At 37.8% G+C, this 27,679-nt stretch overlaps 1 protein-coding gene and 1 non-coding gene across 2 annotated transcripts in view; one reads left to right on the top strand and one right to left on the bottom strand.

Moving 5' to 3' along the window:
- The window catches only part of LOC122402502 (lachesin-like), a 253,881-nt gene that overhangs the window by 200,837 nt on the left and 25,365 nt on the right, over nucleotides 1–27,679 (top strand). Inside the window, exon 3 of the mRNA XM_043405338.1 lies at nucleotides 8,034–8,241. Within this exon, the coding sequence (XP_043261273.1) occupies nucleotides 8,034–8,241 (208 nt within the window). The remainder of the gene's footprint in view (nucleotides 1–8,033; nucleotides 8,242–27,679) is intronic.
- LOC122402598 lies at nucleotides 12,907–13,068 on the bottom strand. The gene has a single exon (XR_006259525.1). It is a non-coding gene; the product is annotated as a U1 spliceosomal RNA (small nuclear RNA).

The following is a 27,679-nucleotide window of genomic DNA, read 5'->3' as shown; positions in this document are numbered from 1 at the left end:
CAAAATACAAGACTTTATACCAAATATATATCTGTCTATAAATATCGTTACGAATGATAATACATTACCATTACACTCTACAACGAAACTAAATGTGGCGCAGACACTTTTGATAAAGAGCCGCAGGAGTAGTTCACCCCATGTTTTATTGGTGCTTTTATCCTGTAATATTTCAGGTTTAGAGAGACGAAGTAAGTACACATTATACGTATAAAGCTGTAATGGATTCCAATATATTATGGAAGGTGTGTTTCAGGAGATTGCTTAAAGATAAACCCACTGAAGTATCAATATAATGGTTACGATTTAGAATAAATATTAATTTATATTTTTACTGCCGCACCAAGTTCATTTCGCGATTAAAAATAATATCAAACTGCCAAGGAAATAATAATTTTAAATTATTTAAAACTTCAGTAAGTTTGACAGATCGAATTTATTTACTATCTTTTTTTATCAATTTTACTTCGACTGCTATTTTCATTTTCAACCCTCTAAAAGTTAATAAAATATCAAGAAAACGCCAAGAAAATGAACTAGGCTATATATTAATTTCACCGTACATAAATCTGTTTTATACCCGATAAATAACCCTGTTAGGAACTTGGCGAGGTTTACGATACGGTCGCTTGTGAATACCGCTATTTTTGAAGATAGCTAATTTCAATTCGCTTGTTAATAGTTACAGCTAAACGAGGAGTCAGGGCACTAAAGGATCATTACAAAAATTGAAGCAATTAGGAAGGGCCCTGCTCCGTCGTCCTCAATAGCGATTGACGTGTCATAAACCTTACAACTAGTCGCGCGGTCGAGTAACGACCTTAGTACCTGGGCACGGTCCCCGGTCGGGTGTTAGGAATTTTCCATTTCCAGGGAGGTCTAGTTTGTACCCCGACTGGTGGGCGGCAACCTAGACTAGGCGGTTTTTGGAAATCCAACCCCCGACCAGGGACGTCGACCGATTGGTCAGGTCTTTTACGCCTCATCGGCAATTTTAGTATACAGGGTATTTCACCTAACTTGACCACCTTAAATATATCGCTTATTTTGTATTATAGAAAAAAATGTCAAGGGGAGAAAGTATTCTGTTCGAAGGCGCCAATACGGTGATGGATCGAATTTTTTTTTCAAGGTCATTTTTTTCGAGATTTCAAGGTCATCGTATTTTTTTTAAATGGGACCACATATTTTCGCTACAACAGTCTTATAGCTTATAAAAAGACGAATCCAACGATGTGCGATATGTTGACCTTCACGTGACCTTTAGCGAAGGAATCATTAAATGTTTGTCAGTAACTTCAGTACGCGTTCGGAGACGGTAAATGAAGGAATTTCAATTTCAACGACGTGTCTTCATCAATGATATGTATTATTTACCGATGAGGCCACATTCACGAATAACGGGCAAATAAATAAGCACAATATGCACTATTGGTCTGCGGAAAACCCACATTGGCTGAGGCAAATTCAGAATCAGCGACCATGGAGTGTGAATGTGTGGTGCGGTATAATCAACCACCGAGTTATTGGCCCATTCTTTATCGAAGGAACATTAAATGGTCGAAAGTATGAAGATTTTTTAACAAATGAATTATTCATATTGCTAGAAGAAGTTCCATTACAATATCGGTCAAGGATGTGGTATCAACATGACGGCTGTCCAGCTGATAATGCACTCGTCGCACGCAATGTATTAAACAGAATTTTTCCCCATCGTTGGATAGGACGTGGTGCACGAATTTGTTGGCCAGCTCGATCGCCGGATCTTACGCCACTTGATTTCTTTCTGTGGGGGCACCTAAAAAATACAGTTTACAATGATATTCCCACAACAGCAGAAAACATGCGACAAAGGATTCTACATGCATGGAGATCAATTACTGTAGAACAACTGAAAAATGTTCAGCAAGAATTTATTTACCGCCTCCAAAAATGTATCCAGGTTCATGGTGCACATTTTGAACACCTTCTAAAATAAAGATTTAATTTAAGACTGTTTCAATGAAATTGAAATTCCTTCATTTACCGTCTCCGAACGCGTACTGAAGTTACTGACAAACATTTCATAATTCCTTCGCTAAAGGTCACGTGAAGGTCAACATATCGCACATCGTTGGATTCGTCTTTTTATAAGCTATAAGACTGTTGTAGCGAAAATATGTGGTCCCATTTAAAAAAAATACGATGACCTTGAAAAAAAAATTCGATCCATCACCGTATTGGCGCCTTCGAACAGAATACTTTCTCCCCTTGACATTTTTTTCTATCATACAAAATAAGCGATATATTTAAGGTGGTCAAGTTAGGTGAAATACCCTGTATAAGAAGAACATTGGAAGAGTTTAGTTAGATTAGCAACATAATCATAGTTAGAAACGTTACTGTATTACTTATTGAATTCAATAAACACCAAATACACAACCATTAATTTCCTTCAAACGAAGGTGGTCCTTCGAGTTTGTATTAGTCGGCACACACGTGCAAACTCAACAATTTCCGAACGAGCAACACTCGACTACGGAAAGAACAAACCCCATTCTCTGCTTTAATTATTTTTGGCATTACTTCGGAACCGTATAAGATTTCACGACCAAAAGCTTTCGTTAATAAAAACAATTTATTACTTGCTCAAGTTGTTCCTGGCCTATTAAAATTGCATTAATCGAACCGAGTAAAACCGTTGTAATAGTCCCCGTAAATAAACTCGATCGTTGCGGTAATTAGAAGCACAAATTTCAATTTTCATAATTTAAAGGAAAAAATGCAAGTTCTACCTGGTATCTGAAAGTGTAATCCGCCAATGCAAGGCATTTACCTGTCGTTAATGAAGTTATAGCAGAACTAAGTTTCAAAGTAGCTCAGTACAGTTATCGAACAACTTAAGAGTGGTTCCCGTAAACGAGAATCGACCCTGGAAAGTTGAGGGCGAGACGGTTGGGATGACTTGCCAGTGGTTAGTGGTTTTCCTAACTTTATTTCAATGCAGACGAACGAAGTGAAACGTCTAGTAGCCTGGCGAAACGTTCGATTCAAAATTTCTGTCCACCACCGATCGAGTCGACATTTAGACTTTCTTTTGGACGGTATATCGATGAACTTCGTCGACTGAACTACGTGGGAACGAGATCCTATTACACCATAGGAGCCCTAACAAATTAGCGTTAACAGAAATTGTATCGTGTGTACTTCGAATCGACTCGTCGCACGGGAAGTTACTAGATTCGCGTCTTCTGATTTCGAACCGAACTTCCAACGGGGTCTTAATTAAGGATATATGGTGAAACAGTCTTGTTTTTCAGGTAGTTTGCTAGTCAAATACAACTAGACGACTAACTAGCCAAAGTTTCGAGCCATCAAATTTCAGTATCGAAACTAATACTCGTTGCAAAGGCAAACTTCAAAAATACTAATATTCTTAGAGCACGCCTGACCCACTTTTTCCACGTTTTTGAAATACGCAATTTTTATTTAATACTACCGTAGTTACGAGAATTTAAACGTCGATATTCTTTGAAAAGAGGATTCGTTGAGTAATAATATACGACGTTTTGTACTGGGAATAATTGGATAAAATGGTTCAGCGAACGCGTTTCTGTGTTTTACATTACTTTCTATATAGTTTGCATCCTTTAAAATGAGCTTTATATATTTCTGTCAATCAGTGATTGCAGGACTATTTTGATACGATTTCTATACTAGTCAATACAATCATTTTGACATTACTATTTGTTTAGGAATTATATTTTAATAGTTTCTAGAAATAATTAGATTGAACAGGTTGTTTGAGAATGTAGGTAAAAGATTCACCATGTTGAAAAATATACGAATATTGGATTGTAACAGAAATAAAAACAAATGAAAATTTTTTATATATTGTCAGAGTAGGCTACTGAATTCTTTATGTTATTTGTGGTCAATTAAAAATATTTACGAACACAAAAATAAACAACAACATAATGTGTATAATTCAAGATAATATAAGAATTGAAATCGCTTAAATAGAATAAATAAATAGATTGTCCATGGAAAGGGTGGTTTAAAACTTTCGTGGAAGGAAGTTTGTGGGTCGATATTAATTAATGTAAACACTGGTACGGCGCGTGGGAGGGCTCGCAGGGAGACGTCTGATTAGTCGAACAGCTTGTTTGACTGATTTAGCTTCGGATCGTCGTCGGGGAATCACAAGTTGACGGAAAGTATACAGAGAACTGAGACAGGTGGAACTAGTCCAGCACTCTCGGATGCAGATATCAAACCTCGCGCCTGTAAATCTGCCAGAGACCGGTGTGAAACGGTGGGTGGTTGGATTAGGAGGTAGAGGTTGAGGACTGGTCGACCACCTAGTCGGAAGCACACCATGAACTATTGCATTTGATATCCACTCCGATGAATGGAAACGGTGAACCCATATCCATGGTTGGCGCCATCTCTGGCCACGATGTACGCGAATGTAGGTATAATGCCCTTCCATGCTTCCGCCAAGTATGATAACCAAGTATTTACGGCTTCTCCTGCGAATTTCTGTAATTTACGGAGACACTGCACCACCGACCGTCCGCAACTATGCGTCACCTGTTATTTTTAATGTCCGGATCTTACCACTTTTTCACACTGTTTCTATTAAAACTCAGATTCAAACTTCCCTCTATTCAGTGCACAAGAATATCGATTAAAATTAATTTTACATCAATATTAAATCTTGTCTGCTCGGTGGAGGTTTTAGTTTTCTAAGAAAAATCAGGTCTGTAGCTTTACTTGACTATTTATAAAGCAATTATAGCGAAGATTGTACTCGATTTCGTACCCCTTTGCACTATTTATCGACAATAATTATCTAGGGTAGTAGAACGGGGTAAGGGATGATTCTACATGTAGAAACAAGTAAAAAAGAAAGAATAACATTTTTTCATTAGAGGCCTTGTTTTCGAGAAAATCGTTATAATCGAGCAAGTAGAAAAATTGAATATTTGTCGGGAGGCGTTCGACATATTGTACTGAATTTCACTTGTTTCAGAAAAGATTTCAAATTATCTCGAAAATGAAGCCCCCTATGAAAAAATATTATCCTTTCTTTTCCATTTATTTTCACACGTAGAATCACTCCGTACAATAGAAAATCTAATGTATTTTACTTCGTATCCCCTTGCACCATTTATCGACCATCTCGTATCCCCATTACTGGCCAACGATATTTCCTGTACATAGAACAAATTTTTGTGCAAATATTCTACATTCCTACTTTTTTACTCATGCATTGCATTATTGATACAACACGATTTCACTCTGATAGCTCTAATAAACACATCCACTATACTATCAAAACAAAACAATAATTTTATTACTCACCATTCTACTTTTGCTCCTCAGAGGAATTTCCCCATTGTTTACAAACATAACTACCGTTTAATCCGTCCGATACTCCAAACATAATTTAACAAATAACTATAAAAGTTATAAGAACTTGCCACGGTGCGCGAGAAAATTTTTCCGGAATCAGTGAAACGATTACGAAAATTTACCCCCTGGCAAGAATTCGCCCGGAATTACCGGGAGCAACTCTTCTCGAACGGGTTTCGGTTAAATCGGCCTAACCGCGCGGAAAGAAAGGGAAAAGAAGAGTAAACATCCTCCTTCCTGGCTGCACTTTGGCGCGAGTCGACGAAGAAAGGGAAAAGGGCTCGCGAGGGCGGTGAGGAAATGGAAAGCCGAAAAGCCCGGGAGCGCGTTGGCACAAAAGCGCGGCTGTTGGTCCGCAGTAAATCAACCTGTTAAGAAAATGTGATCTGTTTGTAGAAAAAATGGCCGAAAGTAGCGAGAAACTATTCACACGGGGACCGCATTGAGGTTGTTTCGTCTGCCGACGTTGAATCGTTCGCGTCTGTACTTCCGGGCTCTCCTTTGTGACGGGAGATACGAGCATGCGATCACGTATTTTCCACGCTCATATGCACAGAGCCCGCCTCTGTATTGGTGCTAGCAATATTTTCATTCGCGGCGCGTACCGGTCTACCTTCAAAGGCGAAGGATAATGGAATTGCCATTTCGGTGGGCAAACATTTATCCCGAGGTATCTTTTAGGCTGTAATTTCTAGAGTGACACGACCCTTGTAACCTTTGCCTCTGGCGTTGTAAACCCACCCCCGCCCAAAAACGAACGTCCCTCTTTAAGATTTCGTTCACAATTTTTTTGTAAATTTCTTTGTTCAAAGCAGATTATTCTTTTTTTTCGATAACTTGGAGTCCACGGTTGTAGCTCTAGCTTTTGAGAGTACCCACAATCTTTTTTGTAGGAAAATATCGAAAATTATAGGAGTTACGACGAATCCAGTGTAGGACTTAAAAAGAGAAGCGAATTCGTGGCAGCCATTTTGAGCCTGAACGTATTATTAAATAACTTTCGCAATTTTTATTGTTTCACGGTGAAAAAATTTGTGTGCATTCTTGAAGGATGAATAAAAGATGGGACAGAATCACTCTTGGAAAAGATTTACGGTTTTCTTGGAAAAAATATGTGAAGATAGCTTGTTTTTGTTTTTAACGATACGACTAGTTTTTTAATGCGTAGGTTTATTTTTTCAATCGTGAACCTATATTTCCTATTTCGAAATAATTTGTATACTCTACGATTATCTAATTGCGCGCTCGATATAGATTTTACACTGTTTATACGCAAATTTATAAGTAAACATCGCATTTCGCTGGCGAGCGCAACCTTCTGTGTGATTTGGAATAAATTTGCTTTCGTGTTCATTTAATTACGTTAACAAATGCCTGTAATTGTATTAACAAACACTGTAAGTGGTACATGGCTATCAATATTATGTATAAAGTGCAAATCGATACGACATTATAGTATTCCGAGCAAACAATTTATCCGTAAATTCATTTAACGAACGTGAAATAAAAATTAATTAACCCTGGGAATAGATGTGAATTATAAAATACTCTTATATTAAAACGATTGTTCATATTAATTGCATGTTTTTATTCAGTTTTATCAAATTTCCAGTAACCTTGCTGCTTGTTAAAGTAAAGGGAGCTATCAGAAAACGTATAAATAATTTTTATAGAATGTTCGTTATCAGAAAATTTTCGTTAAGAAACGTCTAACAGAGACCTTTAAAATTGATACTTTGATATTTAGTTATTGCTCCCGACAGTTTATGAGCCGACCCAAATTGCCAGTTAGATTGGCAGTTCGATAGTTGAGCGAAGATCGAATGAAAATATTTTACTAAAATACAGAATGCCACGGAACTGATTGACGTACGGAATGTTTACGCGGATATATTTATTTCCTCTCGCAAGTTCCGTTAACTAGTTAAGTTCATATCCAGGGTTCTGAAATACCTCGAATAACTCAACCGTTCGAAGTTTCGAATCAGTACGGTGTATTTTACTTTGAATTACATTTGGACGTTTAGGGAGACTGTTCCGCGATTCGTTAATTACGTCCCTGCTTCCTTGAAGCAATTTTGTACGAGGAGTAGACGTTAACGCGAGGAACAGTTACGTTCCAGACACGCATAAGACGGGACTCTGATACTATGTCGAGCTTTACACTTGGAACAATTGAAACGTTAAACATATACGATCCAGAAGTTTAATTCAACATTAAATAATTCATGTAGACACGTATAAAAGTATAGGATACAATCGAAAAATCGTATTTAAATTATAATAAATAATAGTTTGACACCAAGAGCTGTGTTTTATTTAGTTTTAAAAATATTACGATTCAAACTTGATATTAACGACTTCTTATTCATAAATTACATATTGCATCGAATGGTTGAGTATAAAAGATCGTTCCTTAAAATAAAATCTTCGTCCATTTTCCTAATGCTTTCGATTTCAGAATTTCAACCCTTTTAATTCTATAACGAAATGTTTTATTTTGATTTAAAAAAAAATGAACACATGCAATACTTGCGGTCATGGAGCGACTGCTAGTGTTTAGATTGTAAATCGCGAACAACCGTGATGTATCTTGGATGTTTTATATGACAACGGAAACGTGTAATATGTTGCAGGTAGCGTGGCTGCAAGTAGACACCCAAACAATACTGACAATAGCCAACCACGTTATTACGAAAAACCATCGGATAGCCGTCTCCCACAGCGATCATCGAACATGGTTTCTCCACATACGAGAAGTAAGAGAATCGGACAGGGGAAGGTACATGTGTCAGATTAATACGGACCCAATGAAAAGTCAAACTGGTTATCTGGAAGTTGTCGGTGAGTATCACGTGATTTTTGACATTTCGGGCGTAAAATCTCCACTAGTTTCAGCCTTCAACAATTGGAACGAAATATATACAGGGTGGGGCAATAACTATGTCCACCTTGAATATCTCCGTTATTTGTAATAATATTCAAAAAATTTATATACAAAACTTGCACGGTACAGAGGGGGACACATTGTGATATACACATTTTTCGTGTGGGTGGAGGCATAGAGGAGATTTCAAGATCACCTTCATTTTTTTAAATGGGATCACCCTTTTTGAAACACCTACAATGATAGTCCCTTTCATTAGGAATTCAGTGACTATAATTATACAAGGTCATTCAAGGTCACGGCCGGTGAAAATGTATAAGATTTAAAATATGAAAGCAGAATACATTTATCGTAAATGAGACTTGTAGTAAACATACTAAGGTCCTTCAATGTCGAATTAATTTTTGTCAATGGGGATTACATCAAAATCGTTCATTTTTTTCTAATGTCTTGTTTACGGATGAAACAACATTTAGTAATCATGGCTCAATTAATCTACGGAACGCCCATTATTGGTCTGTTGGTAATCCGCACTGGCTTCGAGACGTTGATTACTAAATACAATGGAGCGTAAACGTGTGGTGTGGTGTTTTGAACGATAAAGCAATTGGACCATACTTCATTACCGGAACGATGACAGGGCAAAAATATTCTCAATTTTTGCAAGAAGATCTGCCAATTTTGTTGGGAGATGTCTCTCTACAAAACCGTTATGATATGTGGTACCAACATGATGGCTGCCCGGCCCATTATGCAAAAGAAACATTGGATTCTAGGTTTCCAAACCGATCGATGGATTGGACGAGGTGGTACTGTTTCATGGCCAACATGTTCGCCTCACTTAAATCCACTGGATTTCTTTTTATGGAGTATGCTAAAAGAGACCGCATACGCGAATGCCCCAACAACAGTTGAAGATATGCATCAGCGGATCACCACAGCATGTACGAATATCACCTCGGATGTACTTGTCAGAGTTCAACATTCCTTCAGAGCCCGTTTACAGCAATATATCGACGTAAATGACCATCGTTTGGAATATTTATGAAACACAGGTATTTTGCTTTCATATTTTAAATCTTATACATTTTCACCGGCCGTGACCTTGAAAGACCTTGTATAATTATAGTCACTGAATTCCTAATGAAAGGGACTATCATTGTAGGTGTTTCAAAAAGGGTGATCCCATTTAAAAAAATGAAGGTGATCTTGAAATCTCCTCTATGTCTCCACCCACACGAAAAATGTGTATATCACAATGTGTCCCCCTCTGTACCGTGCAAGTTTTGTATATAAATTTTTTGAATATTATTACAAATAACGGAGATATTCAAGGTGGACATAGTTATTGCCCCACCCTGTATATCGTAGACGATCGAATGCAAAAATAATTATTTCAGATCGAACGTAAAACGAGCAATACCGGCTCAAAGTGTGTATAAATAAAACTGGGGCAGTAAATATTTAAAAACCGATTTATATTTGAACATACTATTTTATATTGCGAAAATATTAAATATTAACCATCGTGAGATAAGAGACTCGTAGTCTAATAATTTCATTTGACAGAGCACTGGTTTCAAAAGCATCGACTTAACGTTATTTTTATAATAAAGATTTGATAGAGAATTTCATTTTTTGAAATTTCCAAAATTTAGGTAACGATTACGAACGAATTAAATGTAAATGGAATTTCGTTAAATTATCGAGGGTGGAAATGAAAAATTAATCGCGACACGGTGTCGATGTAAAAAGCGTCCAAGTAATTCTTTACGTGTTTAATTATGATTGAAAATGGCTGAATTAACGATGACTTGTTCGCCCTGGGCGATAATATCGCATCAATCCTTGAATCGAAAGGGGAGAATGTCAGGTACTTATCGGTAGCATCCAGGATAGCTATTGTTACACCGATTATGTCATGTCAACGTTGGATACGCGGATGTAATACGCAGTATTTTAATCAACCCTGACAAGCTATGAGAATCTGATTCTGCTTCGACCATATTCCCTTCTTGTTCCAATGATTTGCTACTACGCATAGTTCGCACGTAAACCCCAAGATTCGCTAATGCATACAATTAATAATAAAATTGAATGACTTTTCGATTACAATACAAAAACTATATTCGTGAAAAAATTTATTTATTTTATAATCAATTAGCCATTGCAGGGGAATCGCGTCTTTACAAAAACTCGATTTTAGTATTTTGCAAAATCTGTATGTTTTTTTTTGCGAACGCAAAATGATTATATTCGATCCACCAAATAGAGTAATATGAAACGAACATCGCCTTAATAACTCCTGATAATAATCGAGCATCTCTGTCGAAGATCAAGTTTCCAGTAGTTAAACGAACGTAAAGCCGGGCAAAAGACTTTTCGCTTCTACTTAATTTGCAAGGCATTAACCTTATTATTATGGAGCAATATGGTCGCGAGCTTGCGAGAACGGCGCGCGGTGAGTTGCACGCGAGCAACCTTTACAGCCCTTCTCGGAAATAAAATCCCTTATACGTTCTTTCACAAATGCACGCTCCCCCACCCCTTTCGTTCTTTTTGTTCTTTTTTAGTTCGCGTACCTATAAAAGGCGTACCGAAATTTTATGTCGAATTACAGCCCAAATTCCGTATCTTTGGATCGGTGGAGATCGGTTTTAAAAATTGAAGGTGAAATTTTTATTATATTTTATTGTTAAAAGTTTTAAAGAACGATCCGTTATATCTCCAGTAATTTTTTAACTCGCTGCCCACGGTTTCTTTGAAACTTTTCACCCTTTCCATTGCGATACAACAATAACAATATTTGACTTTGACAAAAGCTGGCGAAAGAAAATGTTCTACGTAATTTTTTGAATAACTCTCCACCGATTCAGAGATACTTGAAAAAGGAGATTAAATTAATCTCGAGGTTAAGAAAGGATCACGAATGAAATGAAAGTTGCGTATCATTTTGTACAATAATAAACTGCTCGAATACGAATTTTCATGGTCAAACAACGTATTATTCGTGAAAGTATAAATATTAAAAGGAAAATCGCGCATAGCAGTACCGAGAGGGAAGCTCTCTGGAAAAGTATCGTATTAATATTATTTCGTGATGTACATTTTCATATGGTAACCGCGAAGCGTAGACGTAAGTAATTTAGCTAAAACGGTAAACCGACGCAGTCATAACATTTCATCGAGGAATGAAATGGCCTGAATTCAATACTTTGAAGAGGCCTGCGAGAGATTACTGACAGAGATTAGATTCGTCTGTAAATTCGTGGATTATACCGAACACACAGTGACATGTGTGTGTTCGTAAGCAGAACTTCGATGGGATCCAATAATTGGACCATGAAAACATTTTCCGTCGAGTCATCAAATTATCGACGATGCCTGGGACGCACTTTAATTAAATGCGATTAAGTTAAATCTGGCAACGTAAACGTTCGCCGCTTAAAGTCCACTATGATGTCATGGGGATTTATGGGGGGATTCGAATAATTCATAATCGACGCGTTGCTGGTATTAACACCATGCTCCCGTTAAATCGACGGGTGAAACAGCGAACCATTCCCTTTCCTCGTTTCTTTAAACGAAAAGATTTTTTTACAGGGAAACTATAACACCTTCCGCAGCCAAATTTACAGGATTTATTTACGCACGTTTGAGTAATACTCCAAAATTTTTTGGACCAAAACAAGTTAAAATTGGCAACATTAGATCCTCTCAAACATAGTCAAACATAGTTGTTTTTAAAAAAAGGTCGTTCCACGGTGTCCCAATTTTTTGCAAACAAACTACAGCACCTTTTGCAGTCCAATCGACAAAGGTTTGTTCACACTTGTTTGAATAACATTTGAAAATTATTGGTGAATTTTAATGAAAAGTAATAAAAAGTTCGCGAAGACATCGTAACTTGAGAGAACAATTGGCAGAGTAATACACATCGCGCGGTATAACCGCGTTCGTAGAAAGAATCCAGAATGTTTCATAGTCCCTTCCTTAAGTGCATTCATCCTCCGGTGCCCCTTTAGTGGAGGACAGTACTTCCGGGTCAGGTCGGTTTCCACATCGACAAATAAGAATCGTTGGGGACGTTTATTGTATACTTTACGAACTTCCGGCATTCGTACCGAAATCAAATTGGTATTCTCGAGATACGGGAAACTCTTGCATCCCATCTGCAGCCATATAAACCAGCGTGTTTCGTCCACGTAAACGCGCCCTCCGCCTTCCTCCGGCCACGCCGTCGCCTTTCTTCCATCCGGACACAACCGTCTTTGAGGCACGAAAACGTCCACCTGGTGGATACATCCGAATGGCCACTTGCGAAACTTCATCTTCCTCGTGAGATCATTTCGGATCCTCACCGTGTCGTCCACTCGCGAAAAATTCTCCGGATCGATGGCGGGGGTGTAAACTAGGGGCATTCGATTCTTGCAAGAACATCCCAAGAATCGTCAATGAAACGATAGTAATTAGTACTTTCAAAAAACGTTTCAGAAAAAGTAGTATAGTATTTTTATTATTTGTTCTAATTTTTAATAATAATTCTTATTATTAAAATTGTATCTATCGAACAAATTCAGTGGTTTTTAATGTATTAGAAATTTAGTTTATTAATTAATTATCCGGGATAGCGCGTACGAAGTCCCGACTAGCAAAAATTATACGCCCGAGATATCCACATTAGGGATATTCGCAGAGGTCAGCTCGACCCAAGTGCAATGGAGGAGCCTCACCCTGGAGGAACCACCTTTTTGATCATGGTAGCCTCTACGCCAGGTAAGTATACTCCCTGCCGCCTTTCATGATACTTCTTATAACTGCACGGTGTTTCAAATGCGAGAAAGAAAATTGGTTGGCGCGCTGTATAGTGACCAGTTTGGGAACTAATCAGACTGCCCCTGTGTGACCTCAACCCTCCGCGTAGGTTTGCTCCATTGTGGTACAAACGAGTCGTCAGAATTTAATTATACAGTAAATTTCCCTTTCGAATCATTTTTTGAATCTCCATTACAAATCAATCACAAAATATTGAACGAGGAAATATAAACGACTTAAAATTTTGAAATATCTTTTCATTCCAGTTTCAATTAAAAAATAAAAAATTCTAAAAAAAAGGTAAAAGCAGAATATTCGATCCAAATAAAATAATTTTCCACAAAAGCACACCCCCATTTATCGATCCCATGTTTCTGAGTTCTAGGTCATTTTAAGGTCACAGTTTACGGGGTCATGGGACTAGTCTTGACGTCAGTTATAATATAATGGAATCAATGATGCGGAGCGCCATTTGAAAAATTCAATCCTAATTTTCTAAAAACCTTTAACGTTGCTATTTACAACCAATAAAAAACTATTTTTTTATTAAAACGTCTCTGTACAAAATTATCGATAAACAGATTTGTAACGTCTAAAATATGTATGACTTTTGGTCGCGAAATCGTGTTTCCTGATTTCAATTTATGGCTCATTTCGAATTACTGTGAACGGTTTGCTCTCACGCATGAGCGAATCAATTCCAGCGCAAGTGGTTAAAAAACAACGAAATAGTTTGTAGTCGAACACTTGCTTCTAATGTGATGGTGGAAGGGATTAAACAATTCTAAACTGTCAGCGATATTCATGATTTATCGCGTTACGGTGGTGCTTCGCTTTTTAAACTAAAATCGAGTGTGCCTCGAAAATGTTTTGCAATGTTATGAATCCGTCCACATACTTTATACGATGTTCCGATGGTCGTAGTTCCAAAACTTCTACTTGACAGTATGGTGGTAGCTGGTCACCCATGGAACTCAGGAAAGTAGACCCGTTACGAGTTTAAATTTTTACATTCCTCAACCGGTTTGACCCCATACTGTAGTTTTTATAGTTTTTGTAGTATTTACCCAAATATTGGAGACAGGACCCTCCACTATGGGAACTAAAAGAATTCATCGTTGAAACGTCCTCTGTCGCGTCGATTCTCTTTATTGAACAAATTCAGAGTCCCATTCCTGTCTTAAGACCGCGGTGCGAACATTATCGAGGGCTCGTTGTGAATGACGATTAAAAATAAACACGCACGTTCGAAGTAGAAGGTATCAACGTTGCCTTGAGATTCGTTTCATGGATTTCTCCTATTCCTTTGGTCGTCTAATCGAATATCGTTGATTGGATTATGGCGTAGTTTGACACGTAGGCCGTATCACGAGACCTCGTTTGAAACATGCTAATTAAACATCGTAAACGAAGAAGAGAGTATTTGCTCAGAAGCTCTTCTCTCGCCGGTGGCAGACACTTCGTACCGTTGTTATTCATTACGTAGCTTGGGTAAGGTTAAGCTCCGCGTTAACCACTTCGTCTCATCTTTCAAGCTGTTGATCCGACCTCTTCCGGCGCTACTTTCACCTCAGGCCACCTCCTTCCACAGTGGCACTCAGTGCCATTACTTTTCCTCTAATATCGCGAAATGCGCGCAATCTGGAACACTACTCGAGCAACCAAGAAAACCCTCCGATTCTCTGCATCTCGGTAAAGTAATCAGGGGCCGAGAAGGACTCCTGGATTACCCGTTTTAAAGGTGCAAATATCACGGTTCGCTGGCGACCGTCACGTCGTAAATTCACCCGTAAACCCTATCTTCGAGATTTCTCCTACCGTTGAAGAGACCCAGAATTACGACGTCCAAACAGCGCTTTTCATTTTTTCCCTTCAATTTTTGCCTCGACTCCACAGGTCTGGCCCCCGAAACAATATTCTCACGCCTCGTCTTAAATAGGTCAACACACCGTCGCCGCCATTTTCTCACGCACCTACCATAGTTTCATAAATCTCAAAAAATCTGAGAAGCTCGCAAAAATGTTCAAACGGCATTATTGGACAGCTCGAATCTCCCATTACAAACAGAAGATTATTTACTCCAAGAATTCTATTAATTTTCACAAAAGCAGGAAATGTTTGCAAAGTTTAATATTAAATTTAATCCAAGAGACTTATATTATAAGAATTGTGTAACATAGAAAGGAAAAACAATTTTCTTGTTTCGAACTAAATTAAATCTCGCAAATATTTGTTTTCTTTTTACTTATGCCAATTTTTCCCTACTTCCAAACGAATTTCAGTCGTCTGCTCGTGGTTGAGCATGGATGGCAATCTGGAATTATCAGTTCGTAACCGTCGCACAGTGGCTAATTTCATAGCTCTAGGTGGACAAAATGAAAATTATATGTTATCGAAACAGACCCAAATCCTATAAATTTATTTCATATACAGGGTGTTCGGCCACCCTTGGGAAAAATTTTAATGGGAAATTCTAGAGGCCAAAATAAGACAAAAATGAAGAATACCAATTTGTTGATTGAGGCTTCGTTAAACAGTTATTAACGTTCAAAGTTCCGCCGGTAGAATGGCAATCTGTGAACAGCTGCGTACGCGTGATAGTGGTTCTCAATCAGAAAACTGTGAGGCTGTCGATACGTCACTAAGTAGACTTTCTCATGCTGAGTGAGAACCACTATCGCCCACACGCAGCTGTATGCAGATTGCCTATCTACAGGCGGAACTTTAAACATCAATAACTTTTTAACAAAGCCTAGATCAACAAATTGGTATTCTTCATTTTCGTCTTATTTTGGCCTCTAGAATCTCCCATTAAAATTTTTTCCAACGATGGCCAAACACCCTATATACTGTAAAATGCCTAACATCATGAAAATCGTTTGGTTTCTAGCTAAAATAACACTGTATTCATTCATATTATACGGCCAGCTTTTTATGCCGACAGGTTATTTAAGTCGAAAGCTATTATACATTTATCAAATATTAAATATCTTTTGCGTTCTGTGATAACTTTTGCTATGGTTAATAGAATAGGTAGTATCTAGTTTGTTATACGTTTATTAGTTTGTATTTATTACATCAGTGTATGTTATCAAGGGAGATATCTTTATTATGCTAGAAGATTCTGTAAAATTTTTAATTTAATTGAGTGTATAATTTGATTTCCGTTTTATTCTGTAATAATTCTTTGATTACTTTAAGGAACATATATTGATGTATTAATCTGGCCAATTTCATACATAATAATTATAATAATAATTTTATTATTATTATGGTGATAATGATGACGATGATGATAGTAAAATAATTTCTATGTATGAAATTTAATACTAATAATAATTATTATTATTAATATCATCGTCATCAGTATGATCATTATTATATTACGATACGTTTATATTATTGTTAAAAACCGTAAATATGTATAAAAAAACAGATAGCGACAAAAAATTCATGAACATGTTTCTTAAGAAATTTGTCCATCTAGATCGTTTAAATTGCCCACTGTGCGTCGTGCGATAGGTATAGTGATCCGGGCGAGTGACATTCAAATCTGTACGTAATGTACGAAGCGTGTAAACAGTTGGAAGTGTGCTTTGCAGCATGTTGCAGCGAATCGTAGAGTTTCGCGTGGGATTGGGGAATTGTCTTCCCCGAATAGCGTGTCTCGGTCGAAGTGATCTATTGGCCTCGGAACTCGATGTTCGATTCGAGTGTCGAACTTTTCGCGTTCGCCCCGCACTACGTTACGAAGACATTTACAGACTCTTTCGTTGCCTGTCCTTTTTTCAGTTTTCCTTATTTTCTCCGCTCCCTTACTTTCGCATGGTTTGTAGCGGATAACAAGATAGCAACGAACCGTAATGGAAAATATCTTCCAGTGTAGAAAATTGTCCAGAACTCATCACGGGAAACACAGAAAATGCCTGAGAGAGCGACCGTAGGAGAAACAAAGAAACGAAGGGAACTTGGAAGTCAAGAAGGACGGACGGACGAAAGAATTTTCCTTGTTATCCGCCCTGCCCGTCGCCTTAACATATACGTCCACCGGGTGAACGAAATAAAACCTGACCTCTCGATACGTCCCCTTAATACGATAATCTTTCAACTCAGTTTTTAATTTTATTTAAAAATTGATGCTTAATATTATAACTTCTAATTTTTTTTATTAACAACGTGTTACTCAACATACAGAAAAATCGTAATAATGATCGAGCTAAAATATTCGTAAAAGAAAAATGTTCGAAAGGCTTCGAAGGGATCTATATTTAAAAAAATGATATTTTCTTCCTATCCCTAGATTTTCCGCTGAGAATCCCTGGAAGGGATCCTTTCGTGTGTCCAGCGATACGCGAACGTCCGTTAAATTAATCATCGGCGGGGGAAAAAACAGTTAGAAAGTTGGAGATAGCGGGCTGTCGGTTAATAAAATCGGATTTTTTTTTTTATCGTCTCATCGATTCAGTGCGGGCGATTATGTGTCTGCATGATACGCGGTAATCGCGATGAACTGCGACCTCTGCTGTTTCAACACCACGGCACAGAGATACGAGGCGATTCGCAAACGCCAGGTTCGACCGGCCACGGTTACGTTTTAATCATTTATTTGGCCAGCCGGTATGCAAGCAGCCGTAGCTTTTATGCGATGAAAATAAACGGGGGCACGATTTATTTATAAATCCAATTCGTTCTACGACACGTGAGAAAGGAGCTTTCCCTCTGTGGCCGTAGGTTTCAATATTTTTCGACGAGCAAACGCGCCGATTGGATCCTCTCCGGACAAAGTAGTAGCGTCGAGCATTCATCGGGCAACGTTTAACACCGACGAGCCACTGTTCTGATAAACCGTTATATACGTTTATTTGCGCCTACGTTCCCGGAAGAGGTATACACCGACGAATACGGCACTACGAAAGAGTGCAAACAATTTTATAATGAGATTTCGAGCATAATAAAATCTCTCGACGGTCCGAACGCGTCAATCGTGGTCAAAGGTAACAGGTGGCCGGGGCAAAATGTTCAATATTTTTACGCCTATCGTAGATTAATTATATCATGGGATGAAAAACGTTCCAATTAAGCGTTCTTTAATTCTCAAAACACGGTATTTCCAAATTAATTTTCAGAGTTGCTAGAAAAATAATCCATTTCGAAATAATGCCATTATATCATGAATTATTTTATCTGTTACTCCGTGAAACAAATTATTTGTTCGTGTATAATAACTTCCCTCTGTAATAGAGTTTCACCGGAAGCTAAAACGTATATTTTCCTGTCAATATTACGTATTTATATGAGAATGTTAATATTTATTATTCAACGTAGTAAATTACTTACTACGCGATTCTTTCCGTAAATTCATTCTACGCGTTTATCGCATAAAATAAAAATAAGACATGGTAAACGAAGGATGCGGATTGCTGTCATAATGTTCTACTATTAACGTGATTCTGCCAGCGAAACGAACGCAAAGCGGTAGAATTTACGTTTGAAGTTGGGAACGTTTCCGGTTAAACGTAAAAATTTTACGATGAAAACGCCGCGTGCAAAAGAAGAAACAACACTGCCGAATACATTCCGGGGGAAAATATTTTTCGCGGATCATTTTGCGATATAGCGATTTAATAAAACAAACGAGGGTACAAGATACCTACAAAAGCACCGCGAGTATCGTTCGTTTCGGCGTTGTATATTTTCTTAAAATCGCGTTATTAAATTTTTGTTTCGATTTAAATATTTTGACAGAGCAGGAACAGGTAAAACACTCTTAGCGTCACGTAACGAATTTAAGTTTATGAATATTCAGGCTAGATATGAAATTACGAGTGCCGAGACAACAAAGATCTAATTAAAACCTGGGAAAGTTTTGTTCGACGGGACACGGTCGGGCTAAAACTTCTCCACCAATTTTTCAACGATTATTCGACGATTTCTAAATACGATATTTTTTATATGGTGGTTTTTTACGCCGCATCCACTGGGAGGTTATTAGCGGCGTCGGTTGGATGGTTTTTCCTTATATTTTGTCAATTAATTTTGTTTCTTTGATGAATCTCAGAAGGTTGTATAGCTTTTTGTTGGTGAGGCTTTCTTTAAGTTGAGATTCCAGCTTGTGTTTACGGCGAAGAGTATTGTATTTTGGGCAGTCAAGGATTAGGTGGTCCGTTGTAATTGTTGTGTTGCAGTGTTCGCATATTGGGATGGGTTCCTTTGATAATAAGTATGAGTGGGAGATTTTGGAGTGTCCAATTCTTATTCGGGTTATAGCAGTTTGCTCTTTTCTAGTTAAAGCAGTTGTTTTGTTTTCTGTAAAAAAGGAGTGATCGATGTTTTTGATGTGTGATGGAGCTGTGTTTTTCCACTCAGATTCCCACTGGCATTTTAACTTGGTTCTGATTTCTTTAATTAAATCCTCTTTGGTGAGGATATTTTGGTAGCTAATTGGTGAGTTGGCTACTTGTTTTGCTATCTGGTCGGCTTTTTCATTTCCTGGAATGCCTACGTGTCCCGGTATCCATGCCAGGATTATTTTGTTGCTCTTTTCTGTGATTTCATGGTTCGTTTCCTGAATTTGGAGGAGGATGTCATTATTCGATGGCTAGCTGGTTAGTGCTGATAAAGTGCTCATTGAATCAGTGAAAATAATAGCGTGTGTATAAGAGTTTATGTAAGAGATTTTTACAGCATGGTTGATGGCGGTTGCTTCAGCCGTAAAAATTGATGTACATGGTGCTAATTTGGTTGAAAGTGAGGATACCGGGGTGATTACTGTGTATCCCATGCCGGTTTCAGTTTTTGATTCGTCAGTATAGATATGGATATAGTTTCTCTAGCGATCTATAGTTTCAGTGATTAGGTTACGAAATATTACAGGATTAGTGTCAGACTTTTTGTATACTGTTAAGTCTGTGTTTACTTCGATGGGGTGCATGACCCATGATGGTATTGCAGTTTTTCTTCGTGGAATAGTAGGAAAAAATGTTGTATTGAGTTCCTCTTCAAGTGTCTGGACTCTATAATAAAAGGGTTTGGGAGTCAGTTTTTTATTATTGTATTTTGTGATGTAACGACGATATTTTATTTCGATGGATTCGCTGAATTCGTTGATACGCGAAATATTCGCGAATTACATGGGCGCATTTGTCGCTTCTGTAATTTTCTTGTGGGAACAGCCAGTTGTAACTTGCATATTTTATCTGTGATAAAGTGCTCTGTCCTTATATTCTCTGCCAATATGGTTCGGGATCTGTCGAGACGAATTTCTTCTTTCCAACAAAAATTGCAAGCAGTTTCTAGCAGAGTGCATTTAACAGTAAGAAAGGAAATAGATTTGTAAGTATCGAATATTCCGTTTAAAATCAACTATAATCATATTCCAAACTTTCATATAATTTTTTATACATTCTGATGTTACTGTTCAAATAAGAAGTAAAAAATACTGCGAACATTATGTTAGAGTAAACAAAGATAGCAGAAATTCGTTGAAACATAATTTTACGGTACTTTCATTGTATTACATTTTACCATAATTCAGCTTGAAATGCAAATTCCTCTCACAACATGACACTGTTTATACATATACATAAGTGGGTGGATGAATTGAACGTACTGCAGTTGTGTATTTAATATTATATTTGAATAACGTTAGAAACTATTTTATAGGAATTGTAACATTGACAACGACTCCATCTTTTGTCTCACACGTCTTCTCCCTCTCGATGCTCGCTTATCAGTGACCAATTTCACACACGTCGCTCTATCGTACACTCTTCGATCATAATGTATACAAATCATTTGGACTATACACTTGTGTCACACTCATCCCTCCATACAAAACATCATTCACTTCATATCATTCTTTCTTGCATTATATGACAACCAGTACCACAATATAAACACAGTATTTTTTAATTAACAGAAGGAGGATTTCGAGCCTTTTGAAAGTGTCGCGAAGAATTTCCAAAGTGAATTTTTCTGTAACTGAGTACTTTCGTTTATTTAAAATCAACCAAGGGCAGTAATCGGAAATTGAGGAATAAATTCTTCGTTTGGTTAAAGAATAAGGTAACAATTAAGAGGTGCATACAATTTTGTTAATTATAAACACAATTAATTGTATTCGTTTAAAGACTTTACCGATCGGAATTTGAACTCGCTCGTAAAAATAACAGTAATCTTGAAAGCACGAACCTCTGCTAACTATGTCACGGTCCCATTTGCAAAAGGTGCCTATATCGCTAAAGATATCGAATCCTTTAAAACATTAACGTTAAATACTCCTGAACAATTAACCGACCGGCCATAAAACTGTATATCGACAGCTTTGGGTGCAAAAACTCGTTAAAAAGCGAATGTTACACTTGGGGCTCGCTCCTTGCGAGACAGTCACGCGAGAAAAGTATACGAAATACGCCATTATCGAGCATAAGAGTATGAATCTTTTTTTAAACAATTACTTTCACAGTTATTTGCAAAAAAAAAACTGAATCGTAGTTTGAACTGGATCAGTTCCAACCACTTCAACTCTACTTGATAAAATTACAATTGTAACAAATCTGAATTAGTTTGAACCGGTTTGAATAAGTTTCAGTTTGTTTGTTCCTGTTTGAAATAGGTAAAACGATAATGTGCCATTATACGTGTTTTTCCCTCAATTTTGCAAGGCAACGATCACTCTGATCGTTGTAAATAAGAAAGCTATAAATAATGGGGGTAATCGGTGGACTCTCTTCCGAGAAAGATTGGAGTTTATTCGAAGGACGAGCTCGATTTAAGAGTTAATTTGATAACAAAAAAATACTCTTAAGCATGTATTCCGAGAGGAATGGTTATCGATTGAAAAGAATAACGAACCCTTTTCGTAGGTGACACGTTCAGGTACAGCGCCAAGCTTTCGGATGGTCATTCGATTTACGCATCGAAATTAAGCCACGCTCGGGTTGCGGTGATCGTCCGGCGAACAGCTCTTTTTTAACTCTAGTTTCAATTCTACCCAGACCAGGACGAATCGTCGCGTCCGTGTGCACGGTAGGAAGGATTTTCCACGGAGCTGGCGCGAGTTAATGTTGGAAACGGGCGAAATCCGGGGAGTGTAGAACGGCGGGAGCACGGGACAGGATAAACGAGACAGATTCAGATTGATGCAGGATGCAAGAACTTGCTTTCGACTGAACAGGCTCCCTGCTAGACAAAGGGGTAATGGGCGAAGAAAAATTCACTCGTTAACGATCCTAAATTATTCCGAAATGAACAGTTTGCGGATAGGGGGTAGACAGACAGTTATTGACCACCTGAAACCGATTAGCCTCCCCCTTTTTTCAAAACAAAGGATCGTTAAAAAGTAACTTTATTCTGTGTGATAATATTAATTGATAAATAATATGTCAATTACGAGCAATCTTAATTATAAATTCAGATAAACAGAAATGTAGATGGTATACGATTAAATAATAATTGTATATTTTATAATAGCGAATACAGGCGTTAACGATAAAAAGAGGGAGTAATGGAATTAAATAGAATTTCGTGGAGGATTTGCAAATTTCAGACTCAGCGGTTGAACGACGCAAGCTTTCTACCAGATTTAATTAGGTTAAGGTTATATTCTTTTTTCTGCCAGCTACGAGTTTTTCCACGGATTTAAAAAGCTCCAAAATGCCCTGGGAGCGTCAATATTGTCATTTCGTTATTGGATGCATCGTTAACGATCGCGATTAACAACTGCGAACTTTATTCTTAAAAGCGTTACCGTGGAAATTAAGCGTGACGAAATAATATTGAAAAGAGGACGACAGAAGAATTACGATTATTAGCTATTGAGATTTCATTGTATTATGACTGCATAAAACGCGAACAAAAAGGCGACTTAAATAAACGTGCGGCAAGTTATAATGAAATTTGATTAAACGGGTGGAAATTGGAGTCTTTCTACCGCATAAGATCGCTTAAATCGATACTTCCACAGCGTATAGGCCTCATATATAAATCCATTACTGTCAGGAAAAAGCCTGAATCGATGGAACTCCCGGCATCGTATATCTCGCATACCTTTTCATTCCAAGTTAAATTCATTTTAATCCACGCCAAAAACGATTTCACGAATATAAAGAATTCTAAAACGAAATCGATGAACGGTCACCGTGAAAATGGATGATGGAACTGGATCCCGGCTGGATCGAAATTCTTGCAGTTAACCGTGTATTTCGATACGAATTGTTTGCCATTTAATATAGCTCGACAAACTTCCTTCGATTCCCCGAACAAATTCCAGAGGCAATGTATTTCGTTGCATTTCGAGGATTACGCATTTTATTTTCTTAATCGTTCGTTAAGTCGGTCATTTCTTTGGAACTCATTATGCATTATGTATTTTTTGCGAATATGCTTGCACTGAAAGCATAACAACTTTTAATAATAATATTGAAATAAGTAATTACGAAAGTACTCGACCCCGTCGTTCTAGAATTATTAAAAAGTCGCCCGGTAAAACGTTTTTGTCTATCTTTATATAATTGAATTCCGACTCAGGAACGATTCTAATCATTTTAAATAAAACTAATCCGAACGATGTTTGGATTCATTTGCACCGGAACAATTTAGTGATTAGTATTACTCCGTAAAAAATATGATGGATACTACACACAAAACTTTAATTTACATTAGCCGTTGATGCATTTATAAACGATTTCGTTGAAGTTTCTGACTACGCGTGACCAAACTGAACGACGGATAAAATTCTCGTCGCCATTGAACACCTAAACGAGCTCGGGGGTCCCCGCCGTTTCGTGATCGGCGCAATTAGGGAGAATAACCACCAATTTTCCGCAATTAAAGAGGTTATAGCTAATTTTTACTTCCAATCGATGTCGAACAATTTTCTAAATCGAATCTTTACGTTCGATTAACTATAGCTATCAGCTGCTCTGGAAAACGTTAATCGATTTCATACAACTCAGCTTCAAACAATTGTCAAAACTGACATTGTATTCATGCAGTAGAGATCATGAATATTTATAAAAAAATATTAGCGAATATTTCTGTAAAGCGTCAAACAAGTTAATTAAAAATCGAAAACGAATTTTTAAGAAAAACCGACAGAGAAAAATTTAAGAAAAATTATTTTCGGTCGCAGAGGTCAATTACAATCATTTTTGGTGAATAGACATACCCCCGAAATCCTACGCACTTTCAAGAAAAAAATTCCTAACCAAAAATGTAATTTATGGCCAGAAATGTTGTCCGGAAATTTCATGCGAATGTTTAAATCATCATAACGTCCGAACGGATTAGAGGATTTTAATGTTTCAAACGGCAAACAACGCGTATTTTAATAGAGAATATGTAGAAATTCCAAAAATATTCGAAAAGTTGTCCCTTAACCCCGTAAAATGAGAAAAACCTCACAAAAATTGCCCAATTCTCAAACAGCCATAACTCCTACAATAGTTAATATATTTAAATTAAATTTTTTTCTGAACTAGCGCTTATGGGTGCCTACAAAAAAGTATTAGACAATATTTGCGTAGCGCGCCAAAAAAAAATTATTAAAAATCAAAAACGAAGATTTAAGAAAAATCGACAGGAGGGTAGTGTCAAAATTTTTTGGCGAAAAAAAATTTTATCAAATCGTTCTAAAAAAATTATTTTCGATTGCAGGGGTCAATTGCAATCATTTTTGGTGAATACATATGTCCCCGAAATCCTACGCACTTTCGGGAAAAATTTCCTTACCGAAAATATAATGTTTGACCATACATTGGCATGTTTCCCTGAAATTTCATGCTTATGTTTAAAACATCATAACTCCTGAACGAATTGGGGATTTCAGTGTTTCAAAATACAAACTAGGCGCATTTTACTATACGTTGATCCTATTGGTTATTTATTACTTCGAATAAAAGAAGTTTCTGTCCATCGACCTTCGTCGGTTCGATGACTGCATCCAGCTAAACGATACAGCGAGTTAGGGCGGGTGTCAGCTAATTTAGAATACGGAGTATGTCACAGTGGAAACTGTGAGGTCAAAGAGTAAGCGTGCAAACCGAAACGAGCGTATGGACATCTCGATAGGGCGAGGAAAACGAACGCTGAGGAGTAAGCGGCGATAGCGTACAAGTGGGAGGGCATCGATAGACTGACCGGGTGGCTTTGACCCGCCAATTCAGCATCACCCATACGGGCACTCAACCGCAAATCGAGTTCCGGCCATAGGGCAGAATAAAATCGACCCCCCCCCCTCCCCTCTCCAACCCTTCTTCTTCCACCTTCGCCCTCTCCCCCCCGTCCCCACTAAACCATACTACCTTCGGGCCGATTCAGATGTAGGCGAACCCGGTAAGACATTACTCGCGAGGGACGCGTTTATTCGACGCTCCGGGAGGGAAAGGAACTCGACGAATAGGAGAGAAAGTTAGGTTGGCTTTAATGGCCACGACCGAATGGAAAGGTCTGATCCTGGGGATATCCAGTTGCTGATATATATGCCTGCGGTTTCGCTTCTGGAAAATTACACACGATCCAATACGCCGGCGAATATTGTTTCCTTTCTATGATATAAAATTAGTAGACTAGCGAGACAGGATATAACCCTTCACTAGTTATTTTATTGTCACGAAAATTTGCCTGGGTAGTTCGGATAATAAACGTTCTTTACTGTACATTCATGAAAAGCGGGATAGCAGGAGGAAAGGACGATCGAGCACTTGTGAGAGAGTTAAGAGCGTGGCCCTCTGGCGACGAGCGAGAGGACTGTCAGAAATTTTCGAGGGATTACGAAAACGAGTACTAAAACAAATTTTAATTCATAGTTTACAACTGTCTAAATTCAAAGTTTTGGTCTCGTAAAAAATTTCGAGGTTTTAGTAAATCTATCATATTACATTAGTCAAGTTCAATGTAAACTCTTTAACTCCAAAGGTGGACTCTGACGCGAAATTGACGACCGAAACTCGTCGCAAAGAGTGTTTACGACGAATTGGACTCATTGTAGAGGGTAAGAGGGCAAAGATAACACGTGTGCGATGGGTTTTCACGGTGTAAGTGTGGGTTCCAAGGAGTCGTATGGATCGCCACGCGTGTCGTTCGTCTCTTTGCACACGCAAATGCACAGCTGTCCAGAGGTATGCATTTCGCCCGAACGAATAGCACGTACGATATAGCGAAATTTATGGATGAACAGATATACTTACCCACCGCCGACGGTGTTGAGTGCAACTTGGGGACGTTATTGTTGCTTTAAGTGTTACGACAACCGGCGAAACTTGTCTTGTAAGCGGAACGCGAATGAGGAAGGAACGGATTTATCGCTACGAAACAGAGAAACGCGACCGTATATACACGCAAACGGCTATTTCCGGGTTACGGAATAAAGTATCGATTGATTTTCATGTTTGCTATTAGTTCCATTCCATAGATTACTCTTTACAGGGCGTGTCGCCATAAGCGATGCAGCCGGAAATCTAAATGACTCTGTGCTAACGTATAAATAGAAAATACGGAACCGAGGCTTTTCCGGACGAGGTTTCGTTTCTGGAAAATCGATTTTGAGCACTGGCGTAACCGAAGGGTCAGAATTGAATTTCAGACGTTCAGATTCCCCAAATCGATACTGGTCGTTCAATAATTCTCGAACCAATTTTATTATCTTTTTTAAATAATTAATACAAGTTTTTTCCTGTTCAAGTCGGGTAAGATTTTAATTCAGCCATAAATATTAAAAGAATTTTCATATTTACAGTACGAAAAACCTTTTAAGTCGAACGTCAGGTTGAATGATTTTTATTAATTTTTTAAACGTAATGTCGCAAGTACTAAACACGTCGATAACAAATAACAGAACAATACCTAATATTTACGACTCGATGCATCCGATCGTTTGTCCTTATAAATCATGATTTATTTGCATACAATATTCGCGTACCGTGATGCGTACGTTTTGTCAGAACTAATTTGAATTTACAACAGTTACAGTCCGCACAATTAGAAACGTTGAATTTCGTATTTTCGTTAATGACGACAACGAATACGTAACCTTAAGCACGATGATAGGGTTCACTCTCGTAAAGGAGAATTTACGAGCCCTTAAAATTAAGATTGTGAAACTAATAAATCTGAATCCTCTGTAGGTGAAATTATGGCCAAGGAGACAAAAGAATTTCTCATAATACGAAACTTATTCGCGTGGGTGGGAACCTCGAAGATATTATGGAACCGACTTAAGCATTGATAAATGTATTCCTGGAGCAATGAAATTTTCTACGACGCTTCTGCGACTTTAATTTTAAAAAAAATTTCAGAGCGGAACTTCCTATTTTTTCGAATATACGTAAACCCGGAATTTTTAAAGGATGTACCAATCCGAGTGGTACAAAGATTTGAAGAGGTTTCCGCATTTATTCTCCGACCGAAATTCCAATTTCTTTTGTCGCGGATATCAAAGAGGCGGTAATTTTCCGTTTCATGAACATATAAAGAAGAGTCACAATAAATACATATGACAGAATAATTTGGAACCTGCAGGGTTTATCTAGGTTATGTTAATAACAGTATACAGCGGCACCTCGGCTTTTCATCGTAACTGTA

Source organism: Colletes gigas, unplaced genomic scaffold (assembly GCF_013123115.1).
Source record: "Colletes gigas isolate AHSC1104 unplaced genomic scaffold, ASM1312311v1 Colletes_gigas_Sc00037, whole genome shotgun sequence".
In the NCBI taxonomy this organism is placed as follows: domain Eukaryota; kingdom Metazoa; phylum Arthropoda; class Insecta; order Hymenoptera; family Colletidae; genus Colletes; species Colletes gigas.
This window is presented reverse-complemented; position numbering and strand designations above follow the sequence as displayed.